Raw genomic sequence first — 27,834 nt, 5'->3', positions numbered from 1 at the left:
GGGGGGGTTCGTGTTTTCTTGTGAAAGGATCAGAGCCTTTGATGATCTAGCTTTGTAAGTGTTTGTAGTGTATGTTTATGTTTATTATTGCTACATTTTACAACCAAAAACGATAGCTTAGAGCAGTGGTCGCCAACCGGTGATCTGTGGACCACTGGTGGTCCATGAGGTCCGAAAGGTTGGCGACCGCTGGCTTAGAGCATTGTTTCCCAAAAATGATAGCAAAAGACGCTTCTTTTAAAAAGCGCCCTGGTTCAAATATATTTCTGCAATTTGCATATGTTCTCTCTCTCTCTCGAGAATAACAATGTGCATTAACTTACTAGAGATAATCATGGAGGTTGGAAACGAAGGCAGAATATCTATTTAGATAGTGATGGCCAGAGGGAAGGGGCACAGGCTGGGTGGAGGTGGGCAAAGGAGGGGGCAATGGGGACATCTGTAATAGTGTCAACAATAAAAATAAATTAAAAAATATATATATATCTATTTAGAGAAACAGTTCCACAGAGCAAACATTAAGAAATACTGACTTGCCCTGGTCAGTGTTTCTCATTGGTTAGAGTGTCGGCCCAAGCACGGAAGAGTCATGGGTTTGATTCTGATCAAGTGCACATACCTGGGATGCAGGTTCGATCCCCAGGCCCCAGTCTGGATGTGTGTGGGAGGCAATCAGTTTGTCTCTCTCACATTGTTTCTCTCTCTCCCTCCCTCCCTCCCTCCCTCGCTCCCTCCTCCTCTCCCACTCAGTCTCCCCCTCCTTCCTTCCCAATCACTCTCTAAAAATCAATTGGAAAAATATCCTCGGGTGAGGATTAACAAAAAAAGAAAAAGAAAGAAATACTGGCTTAAAGTGTTATTTTAAGAATGATTTTGCTTCCTTTCTTTTCCTGCTTTGTCTTGTTTTAACTATGAATGATTCTGACACGAAAATCTACCCCTTCCTGTTGCCTTTTATTGTGCCATGTTGGACTTGTTTCATGACTGTACTAGAAACATTTCGGTGATTTTCTCTCTTTATATTGGCAAATAAGTCCAGTGTTTTCTGTGACATTTAGCAGCAATGCTTGTTTGGTCAGGATTTCCTTTGGCCTCACATTTTAATGTCTATCTGGTTCCCACTGGAATGAATGAGAATATCCGATTAGCCTAAATTGTTTTTATTGTAAGGTAGGGAGTTGTTCTTTTTAACTCCTCTAATCTCTGCTTCTACAGGCCTGTCATCTTTACTTCAGAGTGTTACTGGGAACCCAGCTCCAGCCAGTGAAGCTGCATCCCAGAGCACTTCAGCTTCCCCTGCCAACACCACTACAGTCTCTAACATAAAAGGAAGAAATCTACCCTCCAATACCCAATCCTTTATTCCCAAAAGCTTCAACTATTCTCCTAATTCATCGACATCTGAAGTCTCTTCAACTTCAGTCAGCAAGGCCTCAATTGGGCAAAGCCCAGGGCTTCCAAGCACTACATTCAAGCTGCCGTCCACCTCTCTGGGGTTCACAGGCACCCACAATAATAGCCCTGCTGCCCCACCTCCTGAAGTTGCCATGTGCCAATCTTCAGAGATCTCCAAGCCAAAGCTGGAGTCCGAGTCCACCTCCCCAAGCCTGGAAATGAAGATCCATAACTTCTTAAAAGGTAATCCTGGTTTCAGTGGCTTAAACTTAAACATCCCGATCCTGAGCAGTTTGGGGTCCAGTGCCCCAGCAGAAAGCCATCCCGCAGACTTCCAGCGTGGCCCTACTAGCACTTCAGTCGACAACATTGATGGAACCCCTGTGCGGGATGAACGCAGTGGGACACCCACCCAAGATGAGATGATGGACAAGCCCACGTCCAGCAGTGTAGATACCATGTCCCTGCTTTCCAAGATCATTAGCCCTGGTTCTTCCACACCCAGCAGCACAAGATCACCACCCCCCGGGCGAGAGGAAGGCTACCCCAGGGAGCTCTCCAATTCTGTACCTACATTTCGACCCTTTGGCCTGGCCAGTGAATCATCCTATAAGCAGCCTTCTGACGGAATGGAGAGACCATCTTCCCTGATGGACTCTTCACAGGAGAAGTTCTATCCAGATACTTCTTTCCAGGAAGATGAGGATTACCGAGATTTTGAGTATTCAGGGCCTCCACCCTCTGCCATGATGAACCTAGAGAAGAAACCAGCCAAGTCTATCCTGAAATCCAGCAAGCTTTCTGAGACCACGGACTACCAGCCAATCCTGTCCAGTTACAGCCACAGGGCCCAAGAATTTGGGGTAAAGTCTGCCTTCCCTCCATCTGTAAGGGCCCTCCTGGACTCTAGTGAGAACTGTGACCTCCTCTCACCTTCCCCTGGGCTGTTTGGTGCCTTCAGCATAAGAGGGAATGAACCTGGGTCTAACCGGTCACCGTCACCGAGTAAGAATGATTCATTTTTCACCCCTGACTCCAACCACAATAGCCTGTCTCAATCTACCACTGGGCACCTCAGTTTGCCACAGAAGCAGTACCCAGACTCTCCTCACCCAGTCCCACAGCGTTCCCTTTTCTCTCCGCAGAACACCCTTGCTGCTCCCACGGGCCATCCACCCGCATCAGGCGTGGAGAAAGTCCTGGCCTCCACCATTTCCACCACGTCGACGATTGAGTTTAAGAACATGCTTAAAAACGCCTCACGAAAGCCCTCCGATGATAAGCATTTTGTCCAGGCCCCCAGCAAGGGCACTTCAAGTGATGGTGTCAGTCTCTCAAACCTCACCCAGCCCAGCCTGACCGCCGCTGAGCAGCAGCAGCAAGAAGAGCACTACCACCGCATAGAAACGCGCGTCTCCTCCTCCTGCCTAGACTTGCCCGACAGCACTGAAGAAAAGGGGGCCCCGATAGAAACCTTGGGTTACCATAACGCATCCAATCGGAGGATGTCCGGGGAGCCCATACAGACCGTAGAGTCCGTCCGAGTTCCTGGGAAGGGAAATAGAGGACATGGGCGTGAGGCTTCAAGGGTGGGTTGGTTTGATCTGAGCGCCTCAGGCAGCTCTTTTGACAATGGCCCCTCAAGTGCCTCTGAGTTGGCATCCCTTGGGGGTGGGGGCAGCGGAGGCCTCACTGGCTTTAAAGCAGCACCATACAAGGAACGGGCACCCCAATTTCAGGAAAGTGTCGGCAGCTTTCGTTCCAACAGTTTCAACTCAACATTTGAGCATCATCTTCCCCCATCCCCCTTGGAACATGGGACACCCTTCCAAAGAGAGCCCGTGGGGTCATCTGCCCCACCCGCCCCTCCTAAGGATCGTGGTGGTGTCTTCTCTCGAGATGCACCCACTCATCTACCCTCTGTGGATCTTTCGAACCCCTTCACCAAGGAGGCCGCCTTGGCCCATGCTGCCCCGCCCCCCCCTCCTGGAGAGCACAGCGGAGTTCCTTTCCCCACCCCACCCCCTCCAGCCCCTGGGGAGCATAGCAGCAGTGGTGGGAGTGGCGTCCCCTTTTCTACTCCCCCCCCTCCTCCCCCTGTTGACCACTCTGGGGTTGTGCCCTTCCCAGCCCCACCACTGGCAGAGCACGGAGTGGCAGGAGCAGTGGCAGTATTTCCCAAGGACCATAGTTCTCTCCTTCAAGGGACCTTGGCTGATCATTTTGGGGTGCTCCCAGGACCCAGGGACCATGGGGGCCCCGCCCAACGGGACCTCAACGGCCCTGGCCTTAGCCGTGTACGTGAGAGCCTGAGCCTACCCTCCCATTCTCTGGAGCACCTGGGCCCAGCCCATGGAGGAGGTGGGGGAGGCAGCAACAGCAGCGGCGGCCTCCCCTTGGGTCCCTCACACAGAGACATCATCAACCGGAGTGGTATGATTTTGCGGAATCCCCGGCCAGACTTTCGGCCTAGGGAACCTTTTCTCGGCAGAGACCCGTTCCACAGTTTAAAGAGACCCAGGCCACCTTTTGTTAGGGGCCCTCCGTTCTTTGCACCAAAACGCCCATTCTTCCCTCCCAGGTACTGATGGCGACCAAGGGAAAGGCATTTGGAACAGTCTAGAGAGCATTGGAAGTAGGAGTTCGGTTTGTTGTTTGTTTCCCTCCTTTGATTTATTTTTCTATGACCAAGGGTCTCCCTTCCAAAGTAAAAAGTCGTACATATATGCTTACATTTCACTGTCCCATCCAGTCCTCCTGCCCACTGCACTTACCTACCTTCCCCAAGTTGTTTGTATTTTAGGGGGGCGGAGCGGAGCAGGCAAAGAAACACAACCAAAGCCACTTCCTTTGGCTGGGAGTTTGAGGGACGGGGAGGAAAACAAACCTTATATTACCCCATCTATTGAAGAGTATTACTGCATTTGAAATAAAACTTCCACCAGTACAGATGATAATGTGCAATGTTGGGATGTTATTTTGGGTTTGGCTTATCAGTAGTCAATGGAAGGGTTCCTGCCCCCTTCTCTCTCCAGCTACCTTAACTGCTGTCACCAGCTTGGCTCCCTTCCCTGTGTCTCTGCCCTGCTGACAGCCGGGAGATGTTGCAAGGGAGGAAATGTGGGAGATCTCGGAGCTGTCACGCTGTTCTGTTTTGTTTGTTTCGAAAGGCATGTGGAAGTTGAGCTCTTTACCTTTCTCCTCAAATCTGAATTTAACAACAACACAAAAGGCAGCCTCTTCTTCCAGAGCACCAGCAGGCCGGAACTTTGAGGAGATACTCATTCTGTCCTAGTCAACATTTTTCCTCTTTATTTTTGGAATGAAAGAGAGCAGGCTGAATATATTTTAAGGTTAAAATATGGAGTCATTACAATAGAGAGTTAGAGAAAGGGACTCTCTAACAGTGTGCTGTGACCTGCCCATCCTTCATAAACGAGAGAGAATGGAAAATGTTTTTTGAGATAGTTTCACTCCTCTTACACCAGCTCTGCCTGCTTTTCTCTCTCGGCTTTCTCTCTCAGCTTTCGCTTCTGCTGTGGCCAGAAAGGCGCTCCAGTTGACAGTTGTTAAAAGGTGGAACTGTACTGTTGTCCCTGTGTTTTTTAACGTAGGAAGTAGACATTTTTACCGTGGTGCCTCCCTAACGTAGGTGGTATTTGTTGGCATATTTCAGCAAAGGTTAACTACCAGGGAAAGGGAACTCATTGTCTTTATCTTTCCTTTCCCCTTGCCGTGCTCCTGTATTCACCCCATTCTTGGTGTTTATTTCAAAGAAGGTTCAATAGCATCTTTCTTTCTATTACACCTCTTCAAATGTGTCCTAGTAACAAGCGAGTATTACTAGACATATTTTTATAGAGGAAACTGGAGAACATGAGAAATCCAAATTTACCCCACTCCACAGTAGCTGCCCATCACATATCAAGGCTCAAGCCTTATCCTCACTTCCCACTCCCAGTAGGAAATAAAGGATGTTTCTGCTCTTAGTCATTTCACATAGAAAGTTCTCTTCTCCCTGAACTGAAAGGCTTCTTATTTGTGTTTCTACAGAGAGTACTGGGGAAAAGACAATCACCGCACTTTGAGTGTTTATATCTTTATATTTTAGGGACATTGAAAAGCAAATGTTGCGTTACTATTTGTTATTTAGTGTCTTATCCTAAGGTCCACACACACACGGGTAAACTCCAGCTAGATGAGTAAAACAATATGAGTTGAGTGTTTTAGAGAATCCTAGTGAGTTTCCTATTTTCTTCCAGGTTAGTATAGAACCACAGGAAGTGTGGGGATTGCTTTGGATTCCTGCAGTGAAATACTAAAGGTGGGGGAGAGGACAATGTAGTGACAGAAGGTGATGCTTTGTCTCAAAATAAACTTGCTTTTCAGATAAAGAACAGCTTAAACCAGGTGTGCGTCATAGTTTGGGAGTTCTCTGTAAGTTATTCCATGTTATTTATTTGGGCTCGCTATGTGTACTGTGGTTAGGATGCTGCAAGTCATTCATCTCCCTAATGCATTTCTGGTCCTGGGCCAACTAACTAACTGTTCTTTCTTTCTTTGACCCTCTCAAGCCTCTATGCCCTGTGGCTCTCCCACACAAAAAATGCAATGATACCATGACCTTGTATGTGGGATGGGGTATATAGTGTAGCAAAGCAAAGAAACAGTATAGTTACATTGAGTCCTCAGACATTTGTTTAGGAACATGTATAAGTAGGACAGTGAGGGGTGGGGAGGGGGAGTTCTATTTTGACTCAACTGAAATAGAATTTTTTTTTTTTTTTTTGCAGAAATTAAGGGGGATGTTTTCATTCTAGAACAAAAGAATGTGAATTCTTTCTGCTGCTCTTGTTTAAGCTAAAAGTAGTGTTTACTTGAAAAGGCTCTCTGACCATTTGGTTTTATAAGAAAATACGGGGATGTCAGGAAAGTGGCTTCCTGAATGTTGGGGCAGAGTAATTGTCCTTAAAAGTATGATGGCTAATACATGAAAGGAAGACCTTGTACAGTTTTAAAGATGGACTTTTAAGGGCTGGCTTTCTTTTGTGGCCTGTTTTGTTTTTTAAGCCACAAAATCCTCCAAGCACTTGTTTCAGGATGGAAGTGAGGATTTGTGTGACTTTGAGCTGTTCACTTTAAGGAACTCTGTCTACAGCAGTAAATGAAGACGACAATGTACATATGTGATATAGTGAAACAAAAGACAATTCTGGTATTCATAACATGAAACAAAGGGGTTTTATTCTTTCTGTGTCTGTGATTTAAAACTCCGTGCCCATGCTCTGACTTTTGTATTTCAACCTGAGTTTAAAAAAATAAACAAGATATTTTTTAAAGAAAGCATAACATAGTGTGTCTTGGAAAGGACATGATTCACATGAAAGCAGAATATGCAAAGTTGTAACTAAGGTCCTTGGTGCTCACTGTAAAATCACAGACAGAGAATTAGTGGGGGTTGTGAATACACTGGTACCACCGAAAACTCTGATTCCGCGTCAGAAATGGGAGTCCTTACGTAGTTTGTAAGTTTACTCCTCAGTGAGCTTAGAGGGAAGCTCTCCCTGCTTCTGCCCCCCAAATGTGGAGAGTAAGTAGAATTTGGTTTGATTCCAGGGAGGGTAAAATGATCAGAGAGGAGGACTTTTATCCTTTCCAATCCCAGGGATACAATGTGTGTGATATATATGGTACAGCAAACCTATCTAGATAATGTGAATATGCTAAACTTCCTAACTGCAGAATATTCACTATTTCCTGAAATTACTGGTTCATGCAGAATTAAGCTTCAGCTGTTAATTGTTTTGAAGCCGCTGTAAATTACTGCTTTTTCCTCCCCTCCCCTTTTTTTTTTTTTTTTTTTGAATGGGCGGGGGTGCCTGTTAAAATTAAAATTAGATATGTTCTATTGATATTCTCACGTGTTCAGTGTGGAAAACAAAACAAGTACATGCTTTAGAGGCAACAACATTGAAATCCTTTTGAAATGTGTATTATCACTTAATAAAATAACTAGTTCTCAAGGTTTGACATTTTTCTTTGAGATTTGGGGCTTTAACCAAGGGCCCCTGGCTTCTCTGGTGAGTGCAAAGAGTAGGAAACTACTCCAGGAGCTGAAATTGCTGCTTTGTGGCGAAGGCCTTCCTTGGAATATCTACATTTTCTCCAGCAAAGACCCTACATGACTGTCCAGGGCTGAAGGTGAACCCAACTACAGAATGCAAAAAGAAAAGCCTGGATACACCTCTGAAGATCTGATTGGATTGGCTTTGGTCTGAGAGCATGTGGGGAAGGGGATGGTGGGTGTGCCTGCACACTACGGAGGCACGCACAGATGCCGCCGACCACCCATCTCGTCCCTCCTTGTGACCCTGTGCACCTTCCTCTTCCAGCCATTCCTTTCTTTTTTTAAGTCTGTCTGTCTCCGATACTATGTTTTTGTTTTCCAGTTTAATAAAGTATCGTTTCTTTGTGGTGTGGTGGCTCTTCCCCTCTCACATTGATCTTGTCCAGCTGTCCCGTGTGACTCCTGCACTTGGTGTCTCTGAGGCAATCGGAATCTCTAAGGAATTCATGGCCGTGTGGGTTTTGTTTGATCCTTTGTGTAATTCAGTTTTGGAAAGGGATTTTGGGTGGGATGAGATCAAAGATGTTCAGGGAGTGGCTGGTGGTGAAGTGGGCTATACTGTATGGCTAATTATTTGTGTATGTCTCCAACAAGTACAATTGTGAGCAAAGAAGCATTTTTAAAGCAAGCTTAGAATTTGGGGAGGTGACAGGGGTCCTCTGGCCACTTCTGTGCCCACATCTACCCTTTTCTGCTGCATATTGGCAATCTGTCATACAGAAACCACACAACCCTTCTCTCTTGCCCCATCCCTTTTCCATAACCCACAGAGGCTTAAAGAATGGAATGTGGGCTCTCAGGGGTAGAGAGAGTCATGGCAGGCATCTCGATCAGGTCTGGGTCACTGGCAGGATAGAAGCTCTAAATAGCAGCCCTGGTTATGTGAAGCTACGTCACCAGAAATGCAGAAATAGCAGCGGCCTGGGAGCACACCCAGCAGGTAGGGTGTACCGCTGAACTGACTGCCGCTGGGGTCTGGCTCACCCTTTCTTCCTTGTCCCCTCCGGACCTTGACTTGCCCTCCTGATTCTTGTCTCCACCCTCAAGGAAGCAGTAGCTTTTAGACTCTCATCGGCCTTTCTGGGCATGTTGGAAATGGGTCCTTCCCCCAAATTGTTTTTAGGCGAGTCTGGTACAGGAGGGATGAGTTACTCCCGCATGTACGTAGATACAGTAACACAAACACCATCCGAATGGATTTAGGGTACTGGGGTGTTTCTCATACTTGTTTATGAGTAACTGTATAGACAAGTCCGGTCAGCTGCTGCTCACAATTGCTGAGTAATAACTCACTGAGGCTGCCTAGACAAAGCTGCTAAAGACATGAGTGAGACATGGCTCCTAAGTAAACATCCTGTTCTCCCCCCATGTAGAAGTAAAAACTGCCTGCGTCAAGTTAAAAGAGCAAGTCAAGTGCAATGTAAAACCATCCAATTCTGACTGCTGGGGGAGAACAGGAGGAACCTCTTACGTTTAATTATGCGTTTGAGGAAGGGGATACGAAGGCTGAGATCTATGTAGAAACTGACACTGCAGTTACCTTACGGTTCCTTTATTTTCTCCTTTCCCTTTGTGCTCACTGTGGCAAGAGTCAAAAGTTGAGAATACAAATGTGGGAGGCAGGGCTAGTGAGCAGTGCCAACAGAGAGAACACAAGTACAGGCCACTGTTTTTTGTGTTTGACTCAAAGGGGTGTTGGCTGAACCAGTCCACCCTGGACCTGTTGGGGTTCATAGCAAATTCAATGTTCCAGCAACTTCACTTCCTTATTTTTCTCATTACTTCCTTATGTTTCTCCTTATGTGTTTTTTAAACCTCACCGAAGGATATGTTTATTGATTTGAGGGAGAGAGAGAGAAACATCGATGTGAGAGAGAAACAGATTGGTTGCCTCTCATACCCGCCCCGACCAGGGATCAAACCCACAGCCTAGGTATGTGCCCTGACCACAAATCAAACCCAAAATCTTTTGGTGCACCTGGCAAGGGCCCCCCCCCACCCCCCCTTTTTTTAAAAATATGTGAGAGAGAAATGGCGAGGGATAGAGAGATAGAAACATCAATGAGAGAGTAACATCATCGATTGGCTGCCTCCTGCACGGCCCCCACTGGGGATCGAGCCCACAACTGAAATACATGCCCTTGACCGAATTCGAACCTGGGACCCTTCAGTCTGCAGGTCAATGCTCTATCCACTGAGCCAACCCAGCTAGGGCAAGGACTCCCCTTATTTTTGAGAATGACTTTGCTGCATAATTTGTAGAAAAGAGATGCGGACTTGAGACTTCTTGCATTTGTCTTGGGGTAATTGAGTTGAAATGCATGGAGAGAAGGGAGATGGGTGGCACCCTGTGCTTCAGTTTTGCCCTCCCCTGGCTAGCAATCCTTTGCACCTACATGAGACAGTTCAGGTCCATATCTCCTAGGCAGCCAGGCATTGCCAAAGGCAGTAGAGACTAGTAAAGGATGAATTTGAAATCTTGGCTATTGGGTAGTGGGCCTTAATTGCCTTCTGTAGATGTATCTAGGACCTTCTTTTGGAGTACTTTGCTCTTTCCTTTGTTTTTTGCCTCAGCATCGAACCTCAGTTGGCATCCCTGCACTGGTTCCTGTGTTTGGAAGACTTCTGTTTTTCCCTTGGAGGGTTGTTTAAAAGGCGCCGGGGGGGGTGGGGGCGGTGGGGGTAGAGGTGGCTGTTGCCTTGTTTCTCTTCTATAGACTCAGGAGATGTCTAGGGGAAAGGGAACTAGAGACTTTAGGTGCACCCAAGGCTTTGTTTTCAAAGCCAAGTTCAACTTATTTCCATGCTCCTAATAGGAAGCTTTCCCCCTTATTTACTCAGCAAATTTGGTTGAACTTTTTCTCTCTTCATGGCATCTTAAAGCAATGTTAAAGTAAAAAGCCTGGCCCCATCCTAGATCTTTATTGCTAAGGGAAAAGGATTTTTAATAAACCAAAACTCCCCACACCACCTGCTGTACCTCTAGCTACTTGGCTAATTGGGTGAACCTCAAAAGCATTTGATGGCAATGATACAAATTTTTATATATTTTATCTTCTTAAATTTATCTTTTTTACCTCCAATATCTTTTCTGTCTCTTTGATGCAGGGAAACTTTGCTTCTAAGAGCTAAGATAGATTTGGAGGTATGTGTTGACCTGTTGGCAAATGGAAAATGTATTTTACCTTCAGCAGAGAGCATTCTTGTATAAGATTATAACAATACCACCTCAAAGCTTTAGCTAACTTTAAGATGTCTATTTTAAAGGTGAAGTAAAACTGAGAATTTCCCAAAACTTGACTAAGGGTCTAGGATACCCTTAACTGAGGATTCCCTTTTCCCTAGACTTCTGTGAAATCTGGCATTATTTCCTGAGCACTTCTTTTTCCTTATCTTTAGTCTGCTAGAAAAAATTTGGTAAAATGCCTCTTTTCTTGGTTTTTATTGGACTCCTCTCTCCAACCTCTATATTAAAGCCTTTTGGGCCCCACACGCTCCCAGTAGTGCACCTGGAGAGTGAGCAGAGCCGTGCTACCAAACGTGATGCCTTCTGACTATTCTGGTGTCTGAGAGGCGGCAGAGCATGGCGTGGTCTATAGGCTTTGGATTCAGAGATTGTGACTTCTCTGAGGGTAATTTTCCATGTTATAAAGGGAGCATAAGAAGAGCTACTACTAGTCAGGGTTTTTTCTAGGAATTAAGATAGTGAATACAAGCACTTGGCACATAGTAGGCGTTCAGTGATACTCTGGATAGAAGTAAGAGCAGTTTTAGGGATGCTTCCCAGGCAGACTAACTGGTTAAAATTCCCTGAGGCTGAGACATAGTAGGCACAATTCAGAAATTGTAGCAGAACCGGCGATTAATGCATTGGCCTTAGCTAGCTTGCTTTTGCTGGCTTGCTTGCTACAGAGGGAGAAATTGAATAACTTGAAGTTCTTTCCTTCCTTCGTTGCAACACAGGTTACATAGGCAATGATGTAGTTGTTGACTGATCAGCATCCCCTGACCACACAGCTCAGTGCATTGCACGTAGTGAGTAGCCAATAAATGTTTGAGGGATGAGTATAGGAAGCTGCCATAATAATGGAGCTTACTTATTCCACCATCCCTCTACCCTCCACACAAAAAAAGGACAAGGTAGAATGATTTAAAAATGTATGTCAGTTTATGTATCCTTTGGAGTTTCAACTCAATACTAGCACAATGATTGGTACATTCTTAATTCAATAATTTATTGAGCACCTGCAATGTAACACTCCTGTACCTTTTGGTGTGGAGCTATGGAAAGGATTCTGCCTCTTGACACACTTTGTGAATGCCACTTAAAAATCCTCAATACCTTTCCCAGACACACACACAAACACACACACGTGATATCCCTCTTCCACAGTCTTATTTCTTTTTGTATTTCAGGGTATCTAACATGTAAGAAGATGGAGCCAAGATCTAGAATGGTGCCTGTGACTCAGATCAACTGCTGTCTTTCCCAGACAGAACCTCTGGCCTCCGGAAACCTAGATTAACCAGCATTTTCTGACAGCTCTTCCTCCTCAGTCCTTGATTCCATCACCACCGGAAACTTGAGCACCAACTCTAACCACCCCCACCTCCAGGTGAGGGCACTAATGGGAATCACTGAGAACCTCATAGCTGGCTCCAAGTCCATTTTCCCTCTCACTTTACTAAAATCTGACTGAGATTTTGTTTTTACTGTGTAAGATAAAACAAATATACCTAGTTCTTTATCCTAGATATAGTATGGAAAGGGAAAAGAAGGCTAAAGGAAGTTGAGAGCCAGAATGGGGATGAGAGGCAAAGGTCTTGCATAGGAAGCAGAGAGCCAAGATTCTGGGTCAGGCACCACTTTCTGAAGTAAACACTATTACCAGTGGTAGGAAAGTACAAGACTTGGATTAAATCCAGCATTAGCACTCAATTGACTTTAAATTCCTCATCTATAAGATTTACAGGTCTCTTAAGCACGAGTATGAAGGAACTCCAGGAAGTGCCCTCTGCAGATTCTCTGCTCCAGCCTTTTTTTTTTTTTTAAGATTTTTAAAATATATTTTTATTGATTTCAGAGAGGAAAGGAGAGGAAGAAACATCAATGATGAGAGGGAATCATTGATTGGCTGCCTCCTGCACATTGGACCAAGCCCGCAACCCAGGCATGTGCCCTTGACTGGAATCGAACCTGGGACCCTTCGTCCACAGGCCAACGCTCTATCCACTGAGCCAAACCGGTGAGGGCTCTGCTCCAGCTCTTAAAGCTGTTATATTAACTTATTTTAATGGTTTGTCCATACTGTTGCCCATTACCTTATACCATGCAGTATATTAGATGATTTACATAAAACAAACTTCAACAATTGGGAGCAATACTATGATTCCCATCTCATAGATGAACAAACTGAAGCATAAAAAACAAATTCTCCAAATTACATAGTGAATGGCAGGCAGATCCAGGATTTACACGAGGTCCATTTGGTTTCAAATCTATGTTCTTAAGTGTTTCCTACTTGCTAGTAAAGACTATGTAAAAAATATATACGGTTACGTGGAAATTACTGACTGCCCTTTCTGGTCCGTTTTTCTCCCACTCTCACTCCAGAGTTTTTTGTTTGTTTGTTTTTTCAGAGTTTTCTTGCTCCTGTCCTCAAACCCTCAGGACCTCTTATTGCTACTCTGGGCTGAAACTGCAGGTCTCGGGATTGCCGGTGTAACCGCGTAAGTCTTCCCATCGGCCGGAACCACCCACATCGCTGCTGTTGCTGTGTGGGGTGTACGTACGTCTTCTCATTTCCTGGGGGTGGTGGTTCTAGGCTAGAGTGGCAGCTGTAGTAACCAATAGGCATGGGCCTTGTCGGGCCAGAGGCCAATGAGGAATCTTCTGGCGGAGAAATTTGGGGATGTAGGCACCGGTCTGGAGGAACATGGGGCTGTATCAGAGGTGGCGGCGGCTCCGTCTCCCAGGGTTACAAGCCTGCGGGCTACACACGGCGCTTGAGGTACCCCAAAGTTCCGAACCCCCCAAAGCCCAAGGTGTAGGTTCTTAACCCAGCCTGACCCCCTGCCCCTGCTCCCGCCCTGAGTCCCGGACCGGCTACTCTGGCCTTTTCTTTTTTTTCAATTTATATGTTTTTATTGATTTCAGAGAGGAAGGGAGAGGAAAGAAGGATAGAAACATCGGTGATGACAGAGAATCATTGATTGGCTGCCTCCTGGACGCCACACAAAGGGGATGGAGCCCGCAACCCGGGCATGTGCCCTGACGGGGAATTGAACCATGACCTCCTGGCTCATGGGTCGATTCTCAACGGCTGAGCCACTGCGGCAGGGCTACCCTAGCCTTTTGAGGCACTTTTTCCTAAGGTCAACAGCCTGGGGAGCCAGGACTCCTAACGTAGGGCCCTGTAGCATCCATTCCTTTTAAAGACTAGAGGTTAGGACCACGGCCACTTCAATATCCTCATCTCCCACCATCCCCAATCCCAGGAATAACTGATGGGACCTGTGTTACCTCCTAACGCCTTTCCCTCCAGGCAGCTGTGCCGACTCCTCCACCCGGTTTGGTAGAGCGGCTTGGCCTTTTTGAGGAGCTATGGGCTGCTCAGGTAAAGAGGTTAGCAAGCATGGCACAGAAGGAACACCGGACTATTACGGTAGCACTTCCCGGAGGACAGAAGGTGGAGGCTGTGGCATGGAACACAACCCCTTACCAGCTAGCCCAGCAGATCAGGTACCAGGCCCGTTCTCTACCTACCGGTATTATTGTTCTCCCTCTGCGTCCTCTGGACCTGAGCAGAGAAAGAAAACTGCTTGTTTCTGTTCCGTGCCATCAAGATAGCTTTTCCTACCTTCGTTCTTTATCTGTGTTAGTTTCAGAGTCTCTGTCCTGCCTCTGTTGTCCTGGGGGGAGGGGGGAGGAGAAACAATAGGTTCTATTGCTCTGGTAACACATTCCCCCTTTGCAAGTTGAGTCCCTCTTTTTCCATGTGGATTGTAACCCTCTTTTCCTTTATCTTCACCCCATCCCCATTGATGAAGTTCAACCCTGGCAGATACTGCAGTGGCTGCTCAGGTGAATGGAGAACCTTATGATCTGGAGCGGCCCTTGGAGACAGATTCTGACCTCAGATTTCTGACGTTTGACTCTGCAGAGGGGAAAGCAGTAAGTTTCTTCTTTATCACAAATACAGTGGCTACTAAACTAAGAGATATTTAAGTGGGTGTTTCTAACAATTTCTTTTGCCTCAGTTTTTCCATTTTTACTTGGGAGGGAGACTTACCACAGATTGCTTGTCTTGACTATTCCTAGCTAAGCTGGAAACTTATGATGAAAGTTTTTACTAAGCCTGGGTCTCTTATAAGCGGACATCATTTGTGTTAGTGAAAGGGGGAAGTAATACATTGAAAACAGGATGAAAAAAAGAAAAGAAAAAAGAAAACAGGATGATATTGAGACACCCATTATAAGTCACCTGTAGCATATATTTAATTTTAACGTGGCTTCCACAACTGAGCATACAACCAAGCCACGTCCCCATTTTGTCTTCTTCATGTCAGCTTAGGTCAGTGGTCGGCAAACCGCGGCTTGCGAGCCACATACGGCTCTTTGGCCCCTTGAGTGTGGCTCTTCCACAAAATACCACGGCCTGGGTGAGTCTATTTTGAAGAAGTGGCATTAGAAGAAGTTTAAATTTAAAAAATTTGGCTCTCAAAAGAAATTTCAATCGTTGTACTGTTGAAATTTGGCTCTGTTGACTAATGAGTTTGCCGACCACTGGCTTAGGTAATGTAGACCTCATGTATTAGGATGCAGAAAAATTGAGTTCTCATGTCACTTATGTATAAATGATGACCAAATCCTAAAGCAGTGGTTGCATCACACTGGATTCCTGAGCTAGGGGGCAAGAAAAAGGCCTGAAAGACTGAGCAGAGCCTTTAAGAAGCAGTCTTCACAGAGTAGCTTACTCTGAAGCCCTATAAGAGACGTTACAGGAGAGCAAAGCTGCCCGGCCTCCTCTGACCTGGTACCCGGGGAGTGGGGTAGGAGGGTACTCTCTTCTGTGCACCGTTACTACTGACCTCTGCTTTCTTTTCTGTTTTGTTTTTTTTTCCTTCTCACTATGTAATTGTCACCACCTCCATTATATGATAGTTTTTCCTAGAAGAGCCATACTGGTTTCACACCAGCTTCTCGGAGGAGAGAATCCGAGAGCGAGGGGTTAAGGTAGTGATCGGCAAACCGCGGCTCGCGAGCCACATGTGGCTCTTTGGCCCCTTGAGTGTGGCTCTTCCACAAAATACCACGTGCATGCGTGCACGTACAGTGCGATTGAAACTTCGTGGCCCATGCGCAGAAGTCGGTTTTCGGCCTGGGTGAGTCTATTTTGAAGAAGTGGTTCTAACGCCGAGCCACACTCAAGGGGCCAAAGAGCCGCATGTGGCTCGCGAGCCGCAGTTTGCCGACCACTGGGTTAAGGGAGAAGGTTAGGACTCATGGACTTCTTTCCTGTGAACCCAGGTGTTCTGGCACTCCAGCGCCCATGTCCTGGGGGCAGCAGCTGAACAACTGCTCGGTGCTGTCCTCTGCCGAGGGCCCAGCACAGAGTGTGGCTTCTACCATGATTTCTTCCTGGGAAAGGAACGGTGAGCAGTGCAAGGGAGGAGGAGAAGGATGGTTTCTCTTTTGAGACTTTACCTTTTCCCCCCAGGTTTTTTTGAGGTATAATTGACAAAATTGTAATATTTTTAAAGTGTGTACTGTGATAATTTGATATTCATATACATTGTGAAAGGATTCCCACAATCTAGTTAATTAACCCATCACCTCACATTTTTTGTGTTGTTTTTTTGTTAATCCTCACCTGAGGATATTTTTCCGATTGCTTTTCAGAGAGAGTGGAAGGGAGGGGGAGTAGGAGGGAGAGAGAGAAACATAGATGTGAGAGAGATACATGGACTGGTTGCCTCCTGCACACACTCTGACTGGAGATGGGGAGCAAACCTGTAACCCAGGTATGTGCCTGGGACCAGGAATTGAACCTGAGCCCCTTTGATGCTCTAACCACTGAGCAACCAGCCAGGATGACCTCACCTTTTTATTGTGAGAACACTTAAGGTCTGTTAGCAAATAGCAAATTTCAGCTATACAATACAGAATTATCAACTACAGTCACCATGCTATGCATTAGCTCCTCAGACCTTATTCATCTTATAGCTGAAAGGTTGTACCCTGTTATTGGAGTGGTTTCTGAGGCCCTTTTCTGGGGTCTTGGGCATGTTCACTTTGGAGCAAGCTGGGGGAAGGGCCTCCAGGCCTGATGTGCTTAAAACATCTTCTCTAGCCTTTAGGAGTTCTTCAACTTTTATTTCATTCTCCATTACTATTGCTTTAATTTTGTCCATCCACATTGCCTGCACTCAACTTTTTAAAAGATATATATTTTTATTGATTTCAGAGAGGAAGGGAGAGGGAGAGAGAGAAATACTAATGATGAGAGAGAATCATTGATTGGCTTCCTCCTGCATGCCCCACTCCTGGGGATGGAGCCTGCAATTGAGGCATGTGCCTGGGAATCGAACCCGGGACCCTTCAGCCTACAGGCTGACTGAGCCAAGCCAGTTGGGGGCTGCACTCAACTTTTAATTTTACACATAGAGCATTTGCTCCAGCTATAAAATTTGTAGCTGATTTCCTATGTTTTCTGTTAGTTTGTCTAAGAGCAAATAATTCTAGATGTTTCTGGAGGGCAGGATTTCACCCCTAGCCAACAGGTATGCCACCAGGTGATGCTGCTTAGAGGATGCAAACCAACCAGTTCTCATCTTCCCAGGACTATCCGGGGCTCAGAGCTGCCTGTTTTGGAGCAAATTTGCCAAAAACTTGCAGCTGCTGCTCAGCCCTTCCGGAGGCTAGAGGCTTCCCGGGATCAGCTTCGCCAGCTCTTCAAGGTGGGTTGGAAACACTCAGTTTTAGGAGGAAGATCAGAGGCCTGAGGGACGAGGTGGCTCTCTCCCGGGATGGCATTCTGGGGATAAAGACTTGTCTTCACTCATCCCTTCTTCCAGGATAACCCCTTTAAGCTCCGCCTGATCGAGAAGAAAGTGACGGGTCCGACAGCAACAGTTTATGGGTGAGAGTGGTGGAGACGGAGAGAAATGGGGAGGTGGCTGCACTGACAAGGCCGGAGGGGGGCTAAGGGAAAGAAGACAGAAGCTAATCTGTTGCTCCTGAAAAAGAAATGGACGGGAATGGATTTTTATCCCCCATTGCTCTCTCTGTGGAGCACGTTTCTTTACTTCCTCTGTCTGTCAGCTAAAGGCCAGGAGAGGGAGAAAACTAAAAACTCCGGAATTTGGAGACCACTGACTGGCCCCTCTTCCTCCCAGGTGTGGCATGTTGGTTGATCTTTGCCGGGGCCCCCACCTTCGGCATACCGGACAGATTGGAGGACTGAAGCTGCTCACGGTCAGTTGTGGGGACAGGGTTAGGTGGAAACTCCTGTTTTCCCTGGAGTAGCAGGGGAATGGGAAGATAATCCTCTCAGCCCCTTCCTTGCTGATAGCTAAGCCGGGAATCCAGAGGGAGAAAGATACTTAGTCCCTGCCTTCTAGAAACTGAGTCTGATGGCAGGCCCAGGAGCTAACTCAGTTTCCATAATTGGACATCAGCGCTAAAGGAGATGGGGTGGGAGGGCGCGGGCCGGCTGGACAAGGTCTTACACGGCCGGCTCCTGTGAACAGAGGGGTGCGGAATACCATTTGACAGGCACGGGGAGAATACTCTAAGTCAAGGGCATGTCTTTTATGAAAACACTGTTCCTGGGCAAGGTGAGTTATTAGAGAGAGTGGGAGCAGAGGGCGAGGAGAGAGGCAGATATGTAGAACAAAAAGCGCCGGACTGAAACCTAGCCATCTGTGCTTCGTCCTGGCTCTGCCATTAATGACGTGTGTGGCCTTGGGTACATCTCCTTACCTATTTCCCCATCTATGGAGAGAGACTGTTCATTCCTGCCAGTAAACCCACATCCAGAGACAGAGCCAACGAACGCAGGAGGAAGTGTTTGAGGGAAAGTGCTGTAACGTGCAGGCTGTTTCTCATTAGAACTGTATTGGGAAGGGCAGAGGCAGGTGATTTCACGGGGCCCGAGATAGGGGAGAGGGTGGGAGACTGGTAAGGGGATGGCGGGATGGCACTTGACCAGATCTTCAGGTTAATCCCCTGAGCAGTCACTGAAGGGGAGGGACTAAGGCCGGGCGCTGGCAGGGCAGCAGTAGTGAGTCGCTCAGGAGAACGTTAGGCCTGAGTGGGACGCTGTGGAAATCAAGAACCGGGCACTTTGGAGGCTAGAAGCATCACAAGCGTGTGAAGGCCCCGCCGCGGTGGTGGTGGGGGAAGTAGTGCAGAACTGTGGAGCCCACAGAGACTGTCCTTTGAGGTTTGCAAGAGAAGCTGGGTGGCTTCAGCCTCTTGTCTTCCCATGGACTCCCCGTGCCCCCCACAGAACTCCTCATCCTTATGGAAGGCTTCCGGTGCCCCCGAGACGCTGCAGAGGGTGTCAGGGGTTTCCTTCCCCACAGCAGAGGAGCTGAGGGCCTGGGAAGAATGGAGGAAGGAGGCCGAGTTACGGGACCACCGGCGCATTGGGAAGGTACCGAGATTGGGGCGGGGGCTGATGGGAAGGGCTGGGACGAGAGGAAGGAACGTGATGGTGACGTTGGGAGCAGACTCGGAATGCAGCAGACTGAGCGCTCCCTCCCTTATTTCTTCTGGGTTCCAAAGCCCCTGCTTCCCCCTTGACGTGACCACTGCCCTTCCTGACCCCAGGAACAGGAGCTCTTTTTCTTCCATGAACTGAGTCCTGGGAGCTGCTTCTTCCTGCCTCGGGGGACAAGGGTGTATAATGCGCTGGTGTCTTTTATCAGGGTAAGGGGGGCCCAGTCGGGGAGGAAGACCAGGGAGGGGCTGGGGGCCTAGAAGAAGTCAAGTGTTAAAAGGGGGGATTAGAAGCATAAACATAAATTTTGTCAATGCTGGTGATTTTTATTAAGATACTAGAAATGTGTGGTCCCGTTGGGGAACAGAGAGTTAATATGGTGTTTAGTAGGTTGTGGCTGTGATCAGCATGACTGAGGGCCCAGGAGAGTCACACAGCTGCCACCTTCCCTTCTCTCCCCCAGTCACTTTGACCTTTCCTGTCTGTACCCCCTTTCCAGGCCGAGTACACCCGCCGTGGTTTCTCAGAAGTAAAAACACCCACACTGTTTTCTACGAAACTCTGGGAGCTGTCAGGACACTGGGAGCATTATCAGGAAGACATGTTTGCCCTGCAGTCCCCAAGCTCTGACAGGCCCACCAGCTCCCAGAGTGACCACTCGCCCAGCCATCCTGCAGACACACTCGCCCTCAAGCCCATGAACTGCCCTGCACACTGGTGAGCTGGAGCCAGAGGCCCAGGCTGCTAAATACTAAGTGTCAGGAAGCATCTGGGAAGAGGGCTGGGCACCTGATTTGAGTCTTGAATCTGCCTCTAGCTAACCATGTGAATTCGGGAAGATCATTGTACCACTCTACGCCTCAGTGCCTTACGTGTAACATCAAGGGTTTGGAGTGCTGTCTAAGGTTTTTTCCCAACTCGGCGCCTGTCACAGAACAGGCGCACAGTAAGTGATGTCTGTTGTTGTTGCTGAGAAATCGCCTTTGAGTCACGCAGGGCTCCGGTTGTGATGAGTGGGGACTGGCAGGACTCCGAGGCCACGGCAGGCTGGCGAGGTCCTTAGCTGAGGGTGCAGGGAGAGGAAGCAGTCTTCGGGAGCTAGTTTTCCCTGTGGCACTGACCCCTTCCCACCCCAATCTCAGCCTGATGTTCGCCCACCGGCCCAGATCCTGGCGAGAGCTGCCCCTGCGACTGGCAGACTTTGGGGCCCTTCACAGGGCCGAGGCCTCTGGCAGTCTGGGAGGACTGACCCGGCTGCGGTGCTTCCAGCAGGACGATGCTCACATCTTCTGTGCACCGGATCAGGTGGCCTTCCCCAGCTCCATCAAGGCATTTCTCACCCCTCCTCTCCCCATGAGCCAACATTCCTGACCCGCAGTTGCCCTCTTTATATGACAGTTCAGCTACGTGCTATCCCCAACTTTCCTCTGTGTGCCCCAAACTACCCTCACTCCCGAGCTCTGTCCAGCACACAGCTCACCCTCCCTTACTTCCTCCCCCAGCTGGAAGCCGAGATCCGGGGCTGCCTGGATTTCCTCCGCTCTGTCTATGCTGTCCTGGGCTTCTCCTTCCGCCTGGCACTGTCCACCCGGCCGGCTGGCTTCCTGGGAGAGCCTTGCCTTTGGGACCAGGCTGAGCAGGTGCAGGGAATCGGGTGGATGAACCACTCTCCGATGGAAGGGGAACAGTTGGGAGTCAGGGTCCTCAGGAGAGGCGGAGGCGGTCACTTGGGGGGCTGGAGGGTGTGTTGCTCATAGTCCTCTTGTCTCATTCCCTCTAAAGGTCCTTCAGCGGGCCCTGGAAGGATTTGGAGAGCCCTGGGACCTCAGCCCTGGAGATGGTGCCTTCTATGGGCCCAAGGTAAGCTGGGGGCTTTGGATAGTTTCTGTTTTATTAAGTATTTAACAGATAAAAAGGAATTTTTAAACTTGTGTGTAAAGAAGAGCGATAGAGTCCCTGCCCCGTGGGACTTGTCTGTGAGGACCGTGGTTGCAGGCGCTGAGGGAGCTGCTGTCCAGGAGGGTCAGGAAGGCCTCCTGCAGGGCTCTAATGCGAAGCGTGATTGTTGGCCAAGGAAAGAGGTGCTTCAGGAGGGAGCCGGAGGCAGAGGCTGGGGGCCGGGGAACACTGACTCACATGGCGAGTTGGAAGAAGCGGAAGAATCGGGGGGTCGGGGGAGAACTGAAAAGTATCTGCTGGATTCAGTGAATATATTTAAGAAATCAGAATTACATGCAGACAGAAGAAAATTGGTTATAAAAACTACTACATTATTAAAATTTTTGCAATATTTTAAACATTTCTAATCAGGCAAGTAATAAAGATTTTAAAAATTGTATAGCCAGGCCGGTGTGGCTCAGTGGTTGAGTGTGGACCTATGAACTAGGCCCGTGGTCGGCAAACTGCGGCTCGCGAGTCACATGCGGCTCTTTGGCCCTTGTGTGGCTCTTCCACAAAATACCACGGCCTGGGCGAGTCTATTTTGAAGAAGTGGCGTTAGAAGAAGTTTAAGTTTAAAAAATTTGGCTCTCAAAAGACATTTCAATCCTTGTACTGTTGATATTTGGCTCTGTTGACTAATGAGTTTGCCGACCACTGAACTAGGAGGTCATGGTTCGATTCCAAGTCTGGGCACATAACAGGTTACAGGCTGGATCCCCAGTGTGGTGTGCAGAAGGCAGCTAATCAGTGATTCTTATTATTGATGTTTCTATCTCTCTCTCCCTCTCTGAAATCAATAAAAAATGTATTTTTAAAAAAGAATTCATGAATGGCAAAAGAATACTGCCTCAAAATATACTGAATTCACATATGTTAATAATACCATAATGAATTCACGCTAGATATAAACTCAGGTTACCAATTAGGTTGAAACAAATTTTAGAGCTATTTTTATAAGACAAATAAATGTATTTCATGATAAAGGCACAGCAGGATCTAAAAAAAAATGTGATAAATTTATCACAAAATTCAAAATTCCTTAACCATTAACAACCCAGGACAGAAAAATTTTCTTGGAAACTTTTTAAAAGGCTTGATTTAACATGCCAGGAAAATGTTATTTTTCAGTTTCACACCTGGAATTAACAACCGCTAGCAAAAGTACCAGCTGCTAATAATGTTTACTTGTATATAACTTAGCTGGGTGTTAAAATAACTGTTGGTGCCAGTCTGCTTATAAAGGCAATACTCTGGATGTATCTTCTCACAAACAGTGGGCAAACAGGCTTCATTATTAATTAATGAATTCAACAGTAATCCTGAATTCATTAAACAAGGTCCAACAATGTGGTTTCTTCCAGAGGAATATTGCAGAGTAAGAAATCTACAGTATACCATGTGAGGCAAATGTAGGTCTACAGTCATATCTACTTTTGAATACAGTAATTAATAGTAATGCAAGAGTAAACTGTTTCACAAGTAGGTTTACCGTTGTGTGTGAAACAGTTTATTCCTGTAATACTTAGTAATTGCATTCTTTTCCTTATGAACAACTGCAAACCTGCTTGTGCCCCACCCTGTATTGTGTTACGAGCAGTGACTTTCTGAATGTTCTGTTGGTTGGTGCTTAGCTTACGCAGGCTTGATCTCAGTAGAGGCAAACTGTGTGACCCTTTGCGTGGAGAACTTTGTTTATGTGGCAGCATGAAGCAGGGAGAGTCACAGACAGAATTCTCATCGTAGCAGGCTAGGCACTGACAGAGATGCGTGGATACAACAGGCAGTGGCAGCTCCTCTAACAAGCTCGGGCCAGGGATGTTCTGCTTCATTGCAAGTGCGGTGACCTTTGGTGCAGCCCTGGTAAGAGCATTGCCAGCAGAGCACGTTGGTAAAAGCTTGCTGCTTCATGCAGCCCAAGGAGAGGCAGAGCAGACAGCAGACAGTAAGCTGTGAGCAAGCGAGAAAGCCACCTCACCGGGTCCAGTGGATTGGTCATCATGAATTGCACTGCGCCTGCCCCTTGAGGACGCTGTCTGGCACAGAAAGAGCAGAGCTGGGTTTCTAGAAAGACCAGAGCGAAGGCGGAGCTCAAGCTGTTAGGTTTTGCAGGACCATTTTTGGTAAAGTGGAGAGTGAGGGAATGAATGAACCTAACTCTTTCAAGAACTTTGGCTGTTAAAAGGCAAAAGAGAGTCACTAAGGGCCTGTGCGGTCAGAATGTTTATGAGGGGAGAGACCTGAGAATGTTTAAATGCCGTATCGAGAGGGTGCCTGTTGGGGTCAGGGAGGAGCTGAAGTTGTCGAAGGGGTTTCAGTGAGGGAACTTCCACTGAAGGGTGGCTTTGAAAGTCCTCCACCGAAGAACAACCGTTGCCCTTGTTTGGGGGCACACAGAAAGGCTGGGGGAGATGCCAGGAAGTTCATGGGTGTGGTTACAGGGTTTGAAACATTTTCCATCTCAAGATAGTAATTGTCTGAATTTTCCATGAAATAGGGGAAAGAGTCATTTGGTGAGATGGGAATGGGGGGAGGAGAGCTTTCAGTGAGGGAGGTGAGCCTTGAAGAGAGGAGGGGAAGCTTGAAAAGCCTCGAGGAGAAGAGGACACAGCTGGTTAAAGCAGCCACAGACTTGGGGGCAGCAGCAAGGGTCCAGCTGAGGTTGAAGCAGGGACTTGCATGGCATCAATCCGTTCTGCATCTGTGTGTGTGTGACATGTTGGGCAGCGCTGAGCCATTCTGTTAAGTGCCAAGGAGGTGGGAGGGGAGGGTGCCACCGGGGTGGGAGTTTGCCATGTGGATGTGATAGGAACAATGATGTCAGGAACCTGGGAGGGTGGGTACAGCTGCCTAGGGAAGAATCAAAGGCGGGAGGCGTCTGAACGGGGAGAGAAAGAAGCATTAAGGAACCTAGACATTGAAGAGCTATTAGCAGGAGTAATTGTCAGAGCTAGAAAACCAAGAGACGGATCAGAGCAGGGTGGACCGTTCCGGAGGTGCGGCCACAGTGTGGGTGTGGGTGAAGGTCTCCGAGATGAGGCGCTCGAGGAATTGAGAGGCCAGGGAGTGTGTAGGTTAGTCATGTGACTGTTGGTGTCCCCTCATATTACACCACTGAGAGTGCCTGCCGAGGCCCCGCTGGAGAAGGCTCTCAGAGCAGCCTGGGTAAGGTGGAAAGGGGGGGGGGGGCACAGGTACCGGAGGGCACGGGTTCTGGCTGCTCACAGGCCCTCCCCTCTCTCCTCCAGATTGACGTGCACCTCCACGATGCCCTGGGCCGGCCCCATCAGTGCGGGACAATCCAGCTTGACTTCCAGCTGCCCCTGAGATTTGACCTCCAGTACAAGGGGTACCGAGCCTTGTCCGGACAAGTTCCCTCTTCCCGCGGCCGCCCATGGAATCACTGGAGAACAGCTTCCCCTCCCCCTTTGGCCCTGAAAGGAACCAGATCCTGCACCCCCTCCCCTGCTGAGCCCGAATGTTTCTCAGAACTGGCAGGTGATCTTGATTGCACAATTTGTGCTACTTCCTCCATTCCACCCACTTTTCTTTTTCCCTCTAAGGCGAGCCGGGGCCCCGGAGCGTCCAGTCCTCATTCACCGAGCAGTTCTGGGTTCTGTGGAGAGAATGCTGGGAGTGCTGGCGGAGAGCTGTGGGGGGAGATGGTGAGACCCCTGACTCCAGACTTCCGTTCTGAGCTCAGACAGGACGGTGCCTGCCCCAGACCCTGCCCGCTTCAGACTCCAGCTTGTTGCCTTCTCCAGTCTGCTCGCTGCAGCCGCCCTCGTGGTCGGAGCCAGAATAAGGCGTTTGCCCTCCTCTGTTCTCCCCAACTAGGCCGCTGTGGCTGTCCCCGTTCCAGGTGATGGTCCTCCCAGTGGGGGCCGAGCAAGAGGACTACGCCCGGGAGGTGAGGATGGGGGGCGAGGACAGGGCTGAGCACGACCAATAGGGACCCGAGCAAGTGCACAGGAAGAGGCCACCTGGGTGGGAGGTGCACAGCGCTCGCAGGCTGCTGGCCTGTGTGCTGGGAACTCCACATCTGAGAAACAGACTGGTCCCTCCTCGTGGAGATGTGTGACAGTTAAATCAACACACAGGAGAGGCCGACGACAGAGCACAGAAAGGGGTTGGATACATGTTGCTTTTCCTTTGCTTTCTCGGGAGAAGTAAGGCTATGGGCTGACCCCGAGTCAAGCAGCTGGTTGGGGAGACTGTAGCCAGAAGCAGGCAGCCCAGGGAACCTGCAGGCTGGGCTCCAGCAGGAGGCAGGCACAGGCTGCAGGGGCGAGGGCCGGGCCTCCATGTGGAGACAGGAGGGGTGTCTGAGACCCCGAGAGCCTTGAGGCAGAGAGAGGAGGAGCAGATGGGGCTTTGGTATCAGACTGTTCTACTCCTCAGCCTTCCATTTAATTAAGTTCCTGTCACCAAACCTCTGCCCAGGTACAGCAGAGCCTGCGGGCGGGGGGACTGGTCGGGGACCTGGACGCTGACTCTGGTCAGACCCTCAGCCGGAGAGTCCGCGGGGCCCAGCTCGCCAACTACAATTTTCAGTTTGGTGAGTGACAGCTCCAGCACCCGCCCCGTACGCTGTTCTCCTTTTTATTAAGTCTGGTCATCTGCATATTTGGCTTAATTGGAGCTCAGTTCCTGAGCTGGACAGGAGCCAGGATGCCTGAGCCATTTGCACCATAGTTTTCTTCACCCCAACAGCTACCTCTGACCCACAGAACAGTGTTCTGATCCTTCATAGCTGTCTGTTAGGTTAATTCACCAAGGGAGTGTCAGAGAGAAAGGGACAGGAAGGGTTAATAAGGCCTTAATTAGTTAGCTTTGTTTATTCTAGACCTAGATGGCGTCAGCCCTCCTGGATGAGAAAGGCCTTACGGAGACGGAGACGAGTGTAGCTCTGCCTGTTCCTTTTTCATTTTCCAATGAAAGCCAGGAGCAGAAAGTCTTCCGCCAGATAACCTGATTCTAGCTCTCCACACCCACTCCGCTGCCCACAGCCCCGTGGGCTTGCCGAGCCTCCCACCACCGCCACCTGCCCTTTCTGACACTCACACACACGTGCACATACATTCTCTGGGCCAGCTGACCTTTGTCTAGCTCTGGCTGACCCTACTATCTCTGACCCCGGGCTCCCGACCTTCTTATCTCCTCAGCACGAGCAGGAGAGCTGCAGAGCAAGAGCCAGTAATATACCGGTCCCCGCACCACATCTGGGCTTTGTTCTCACCCTTTCTAAAGACTTAGGTTAGGCCTCTTCCATTTCTGCAAAGGGAGATACCCCAGGTGGGTTACATCTGCCCTGAGATACCCCCCCCCCCCCCACTTGCAGTGGTTGGCCAGAAGGAGCAGAGCAACAGAACAGTGAACGTTCGGACTCGAGACAATCGGCGGCTTGGAGAACGGGACTTGGCGGCGGCTGTGGGACGGCTGCTGGAGCTGCAGAACTCCAGGGTCCCAAACGCCGAGGAAGTTTTCTGAGTTTGCATAGTGATGTGACAGACCTGCGGGAGCCACCAGCCCCTCTGAACACAGGCGGGGCCCACCTGACGGACAGAGTCTGGAGTCCCAGACCCTTTAGAACTTGTGGGGAGGCCTGAATCTACTCTCCGGAAAGAGATTGATGTGGGGGAAGCCACAGCTGCTTGCATAGGAGAGCGGAACTAAACATAATAAACCTGAAGCTCTGGGGTTGTGTCGTCATCTCTGACTCCTGGTGGGGGATAAAGAGGGTTTGACTTCGTCTCCCTCTCTTGTCCCAGGGCGATGGGGAACGTGAAGAGGGACAGCCCAGCCCTGGCTGGTTGGAGCATCATCCTGTGCACTGGAAGGGGGTGGGTTGGATTCCTGGTCAGGGCACATACCTATGCAGGTTCGATCCCGGGTTGGGGTGCATGCAGGAGGCAACCATTTCTCACATCGATGTTTCCCTCTAAAAATCAATAAACTTTAGAAAAGAAAAAATAAGTTAAGGGACAACCCAGGCCCTGGCCAGGTAGCTCAGTTGGTTAGAGTGCTGTCCCGATCCACCAAGGTTGAAGGTTCAATCCCTGGTCAGGACACATAACAAGAATCAATGAATGAGTCCTAGCTGGTTTGTCACTAGAAGTCCAATGCGCTATCCATTGCGCCACAGAGCCCGCTGAGTCCTAGCTGGTTTGGCTCAGTGGATAGAGTGTCGGCCCTGAGACTGAAGGGTCCGAGTACAATTCCAGTCAAGGGCACGTACCATGGTCGCAGGTTCCCCGGCCCTGGTTGGGACTCATCGGGATGTTCCCTCTCACATTGATGTTTCTCTCCGTCCCTCTCCCTTCCACTCTAAAAAAAGCAATGGAAAAATATCCTCCGTGAGGATTAACAACAAAAATCAACCAACCAATGAATGCATAGACAAGTGGAACAAAAAAATACCTCCCTCTCTAAAATCAATAAAAGAAAAAGAGTTAATAAAAAGGGCAGCCCAGGCCTCTCACTGGTTAGGGAGCCCCTAGGGTAGGTGTCTTGTTCCCACTTAACTCCTTAGTGCCCATTTCCCCAACCCCAATTCAGCAGGTTGTCAGTTCCCTTCTCCACCTGCAAACAGAGAAACTGAGGCACAAAATAAACTTTCAAACATCTTGGGGTCCTAAAATTGTTCCC

At 48.6% G+C, this 27,834-nt stretch overlaps 2 protein-coding genes across 9 annotated transcripts in view; both read left to right on the top strand.

Moving 5' to 3' along the window:
* RPRD2 (regulation of nuclear pre-mRNA domain containing 2) overlaps nt 1–10,114 on the top strand; it is a 71,160-nt gene extending 61,046 nt beyond the window's left edge. For 2 of the 4 annotated variants that reach the window (XM_079761760.1, XM_079761759.1), the window contains 2 exons: nt 1,216–2,400; nt 2,541–2,770. In XM_079761760.1, the coding sequence (XP_079617886.1) occupies nt 1,216–2,400; nt 2,541–2,629 (1,274 nt within the window). In that variant the 3' untranslated portion in view covers nt 2,630–2,770. Of the gene's footprint in view, nt 1–1,215 lie in introns of all 4 variants that reach the window. The other 2 variants (XM_079761758.1, XM_079761757.1) reach the window with 1 other exon arrangement.
* Nucleotides 10,115–10,216: 102 nt separating this feature from the next.
* On the top strand, nt 10,217–26,886 carry TARS2 (threonyl-tRNA synthetase 2, mitochondrial). 5 transcript variants are annotated; one of them, XM_079761764.1, is made up of 19 exons: nt 10,576–12,138; nt 13,163–13,533; nt 14,068–14,264; nt 14,573–14,696; nt 16,053–16,177; nt 17,365–17,482; nt 17,600–17,664; nt 17,921–17,999; nt 19,036–19,182; nt 19,359–19,457; nt 19,748–19,965; nt 20,391–20,553; nt 20,751–20,888; nt 21,031–21,108; nt 24,435–24,535; nt 24,750–24,851; nt 25,024–25,096; nt 25,630–25,744; nt 26,352–26,513. In XM_079761764.1, exons 2-19 carry the CDS (start codon nt 13,459–13,461, stop codon nt 26,384–26,386), a joined length of 2,052 nt encoding a protein of 683 aa, XP_079617890.1. In that variant the 5' UTR covers nt 10,576–12,138; nt 13,163–13,458; the 3' UTR covers nt 26,387–26,513. The 5 variants fall into 5 exon arrangements, 4 of the variants coding, with proteins under 4 accessions (XP_079617888.1, XP_079617890.1, XP_079617891.1 ...); XM_079761765.1 differs by having other exon boundaries at nt 26,033–26,508; XM_079761763.1 differs by lacking the exon at nt 26,352–26,513 and adding an exon at nt 26,528–26,886 and having other exon boundaries at nt 10,578–12,138.
* The last annotated feature ends 948 nt before the right edge of the window (nt 26,887–27,834 follow it).

This window comes from Cnephaeus nilssonii, assembly GCF_951640355.1.
Source record: "Cnephaeus nilssonii genome assembly, chromosome: 21".
Classification (NCBI taxonomy): Eukaryota; Metazoa; Chordata; class Mammalia; order Chiroptera; family Vespertilionidae; genus Cnephaeus; species Cnephaeus nilssonii.
This window is presented reverse-complemented; position numbering and strand designations above follow the sequence as displayed.

What these genes read in the sequence shown, in the direction of transcription:
- TARS2 (XM_079761762.1), top strand. Translation starts at nt 13,459, where the DNA reads ATGGGGCTGTATCAGAGGTGGCGGCGGCTCCGTCTCCCAGGGTTACAA. An exon ending in ACTCTGCAGAGGGGAAAGCA is followed by an intron (nt 14,697 to 16,052) that starts GTAAGTTTCTTC and finishes CTGTGAACCCAG; the next exon opens with GTGTTCTGGCACTCCAGCGC. An exon ending in CCGACAGCAACAGTTTATGG is followed by an intron (nt 17,665 to 17,920) that starts GTGAGAGTGGTG and finishes TCTTCCTCCCAG; the next exon opens with GTGTGGCATGTTGGTTGATC.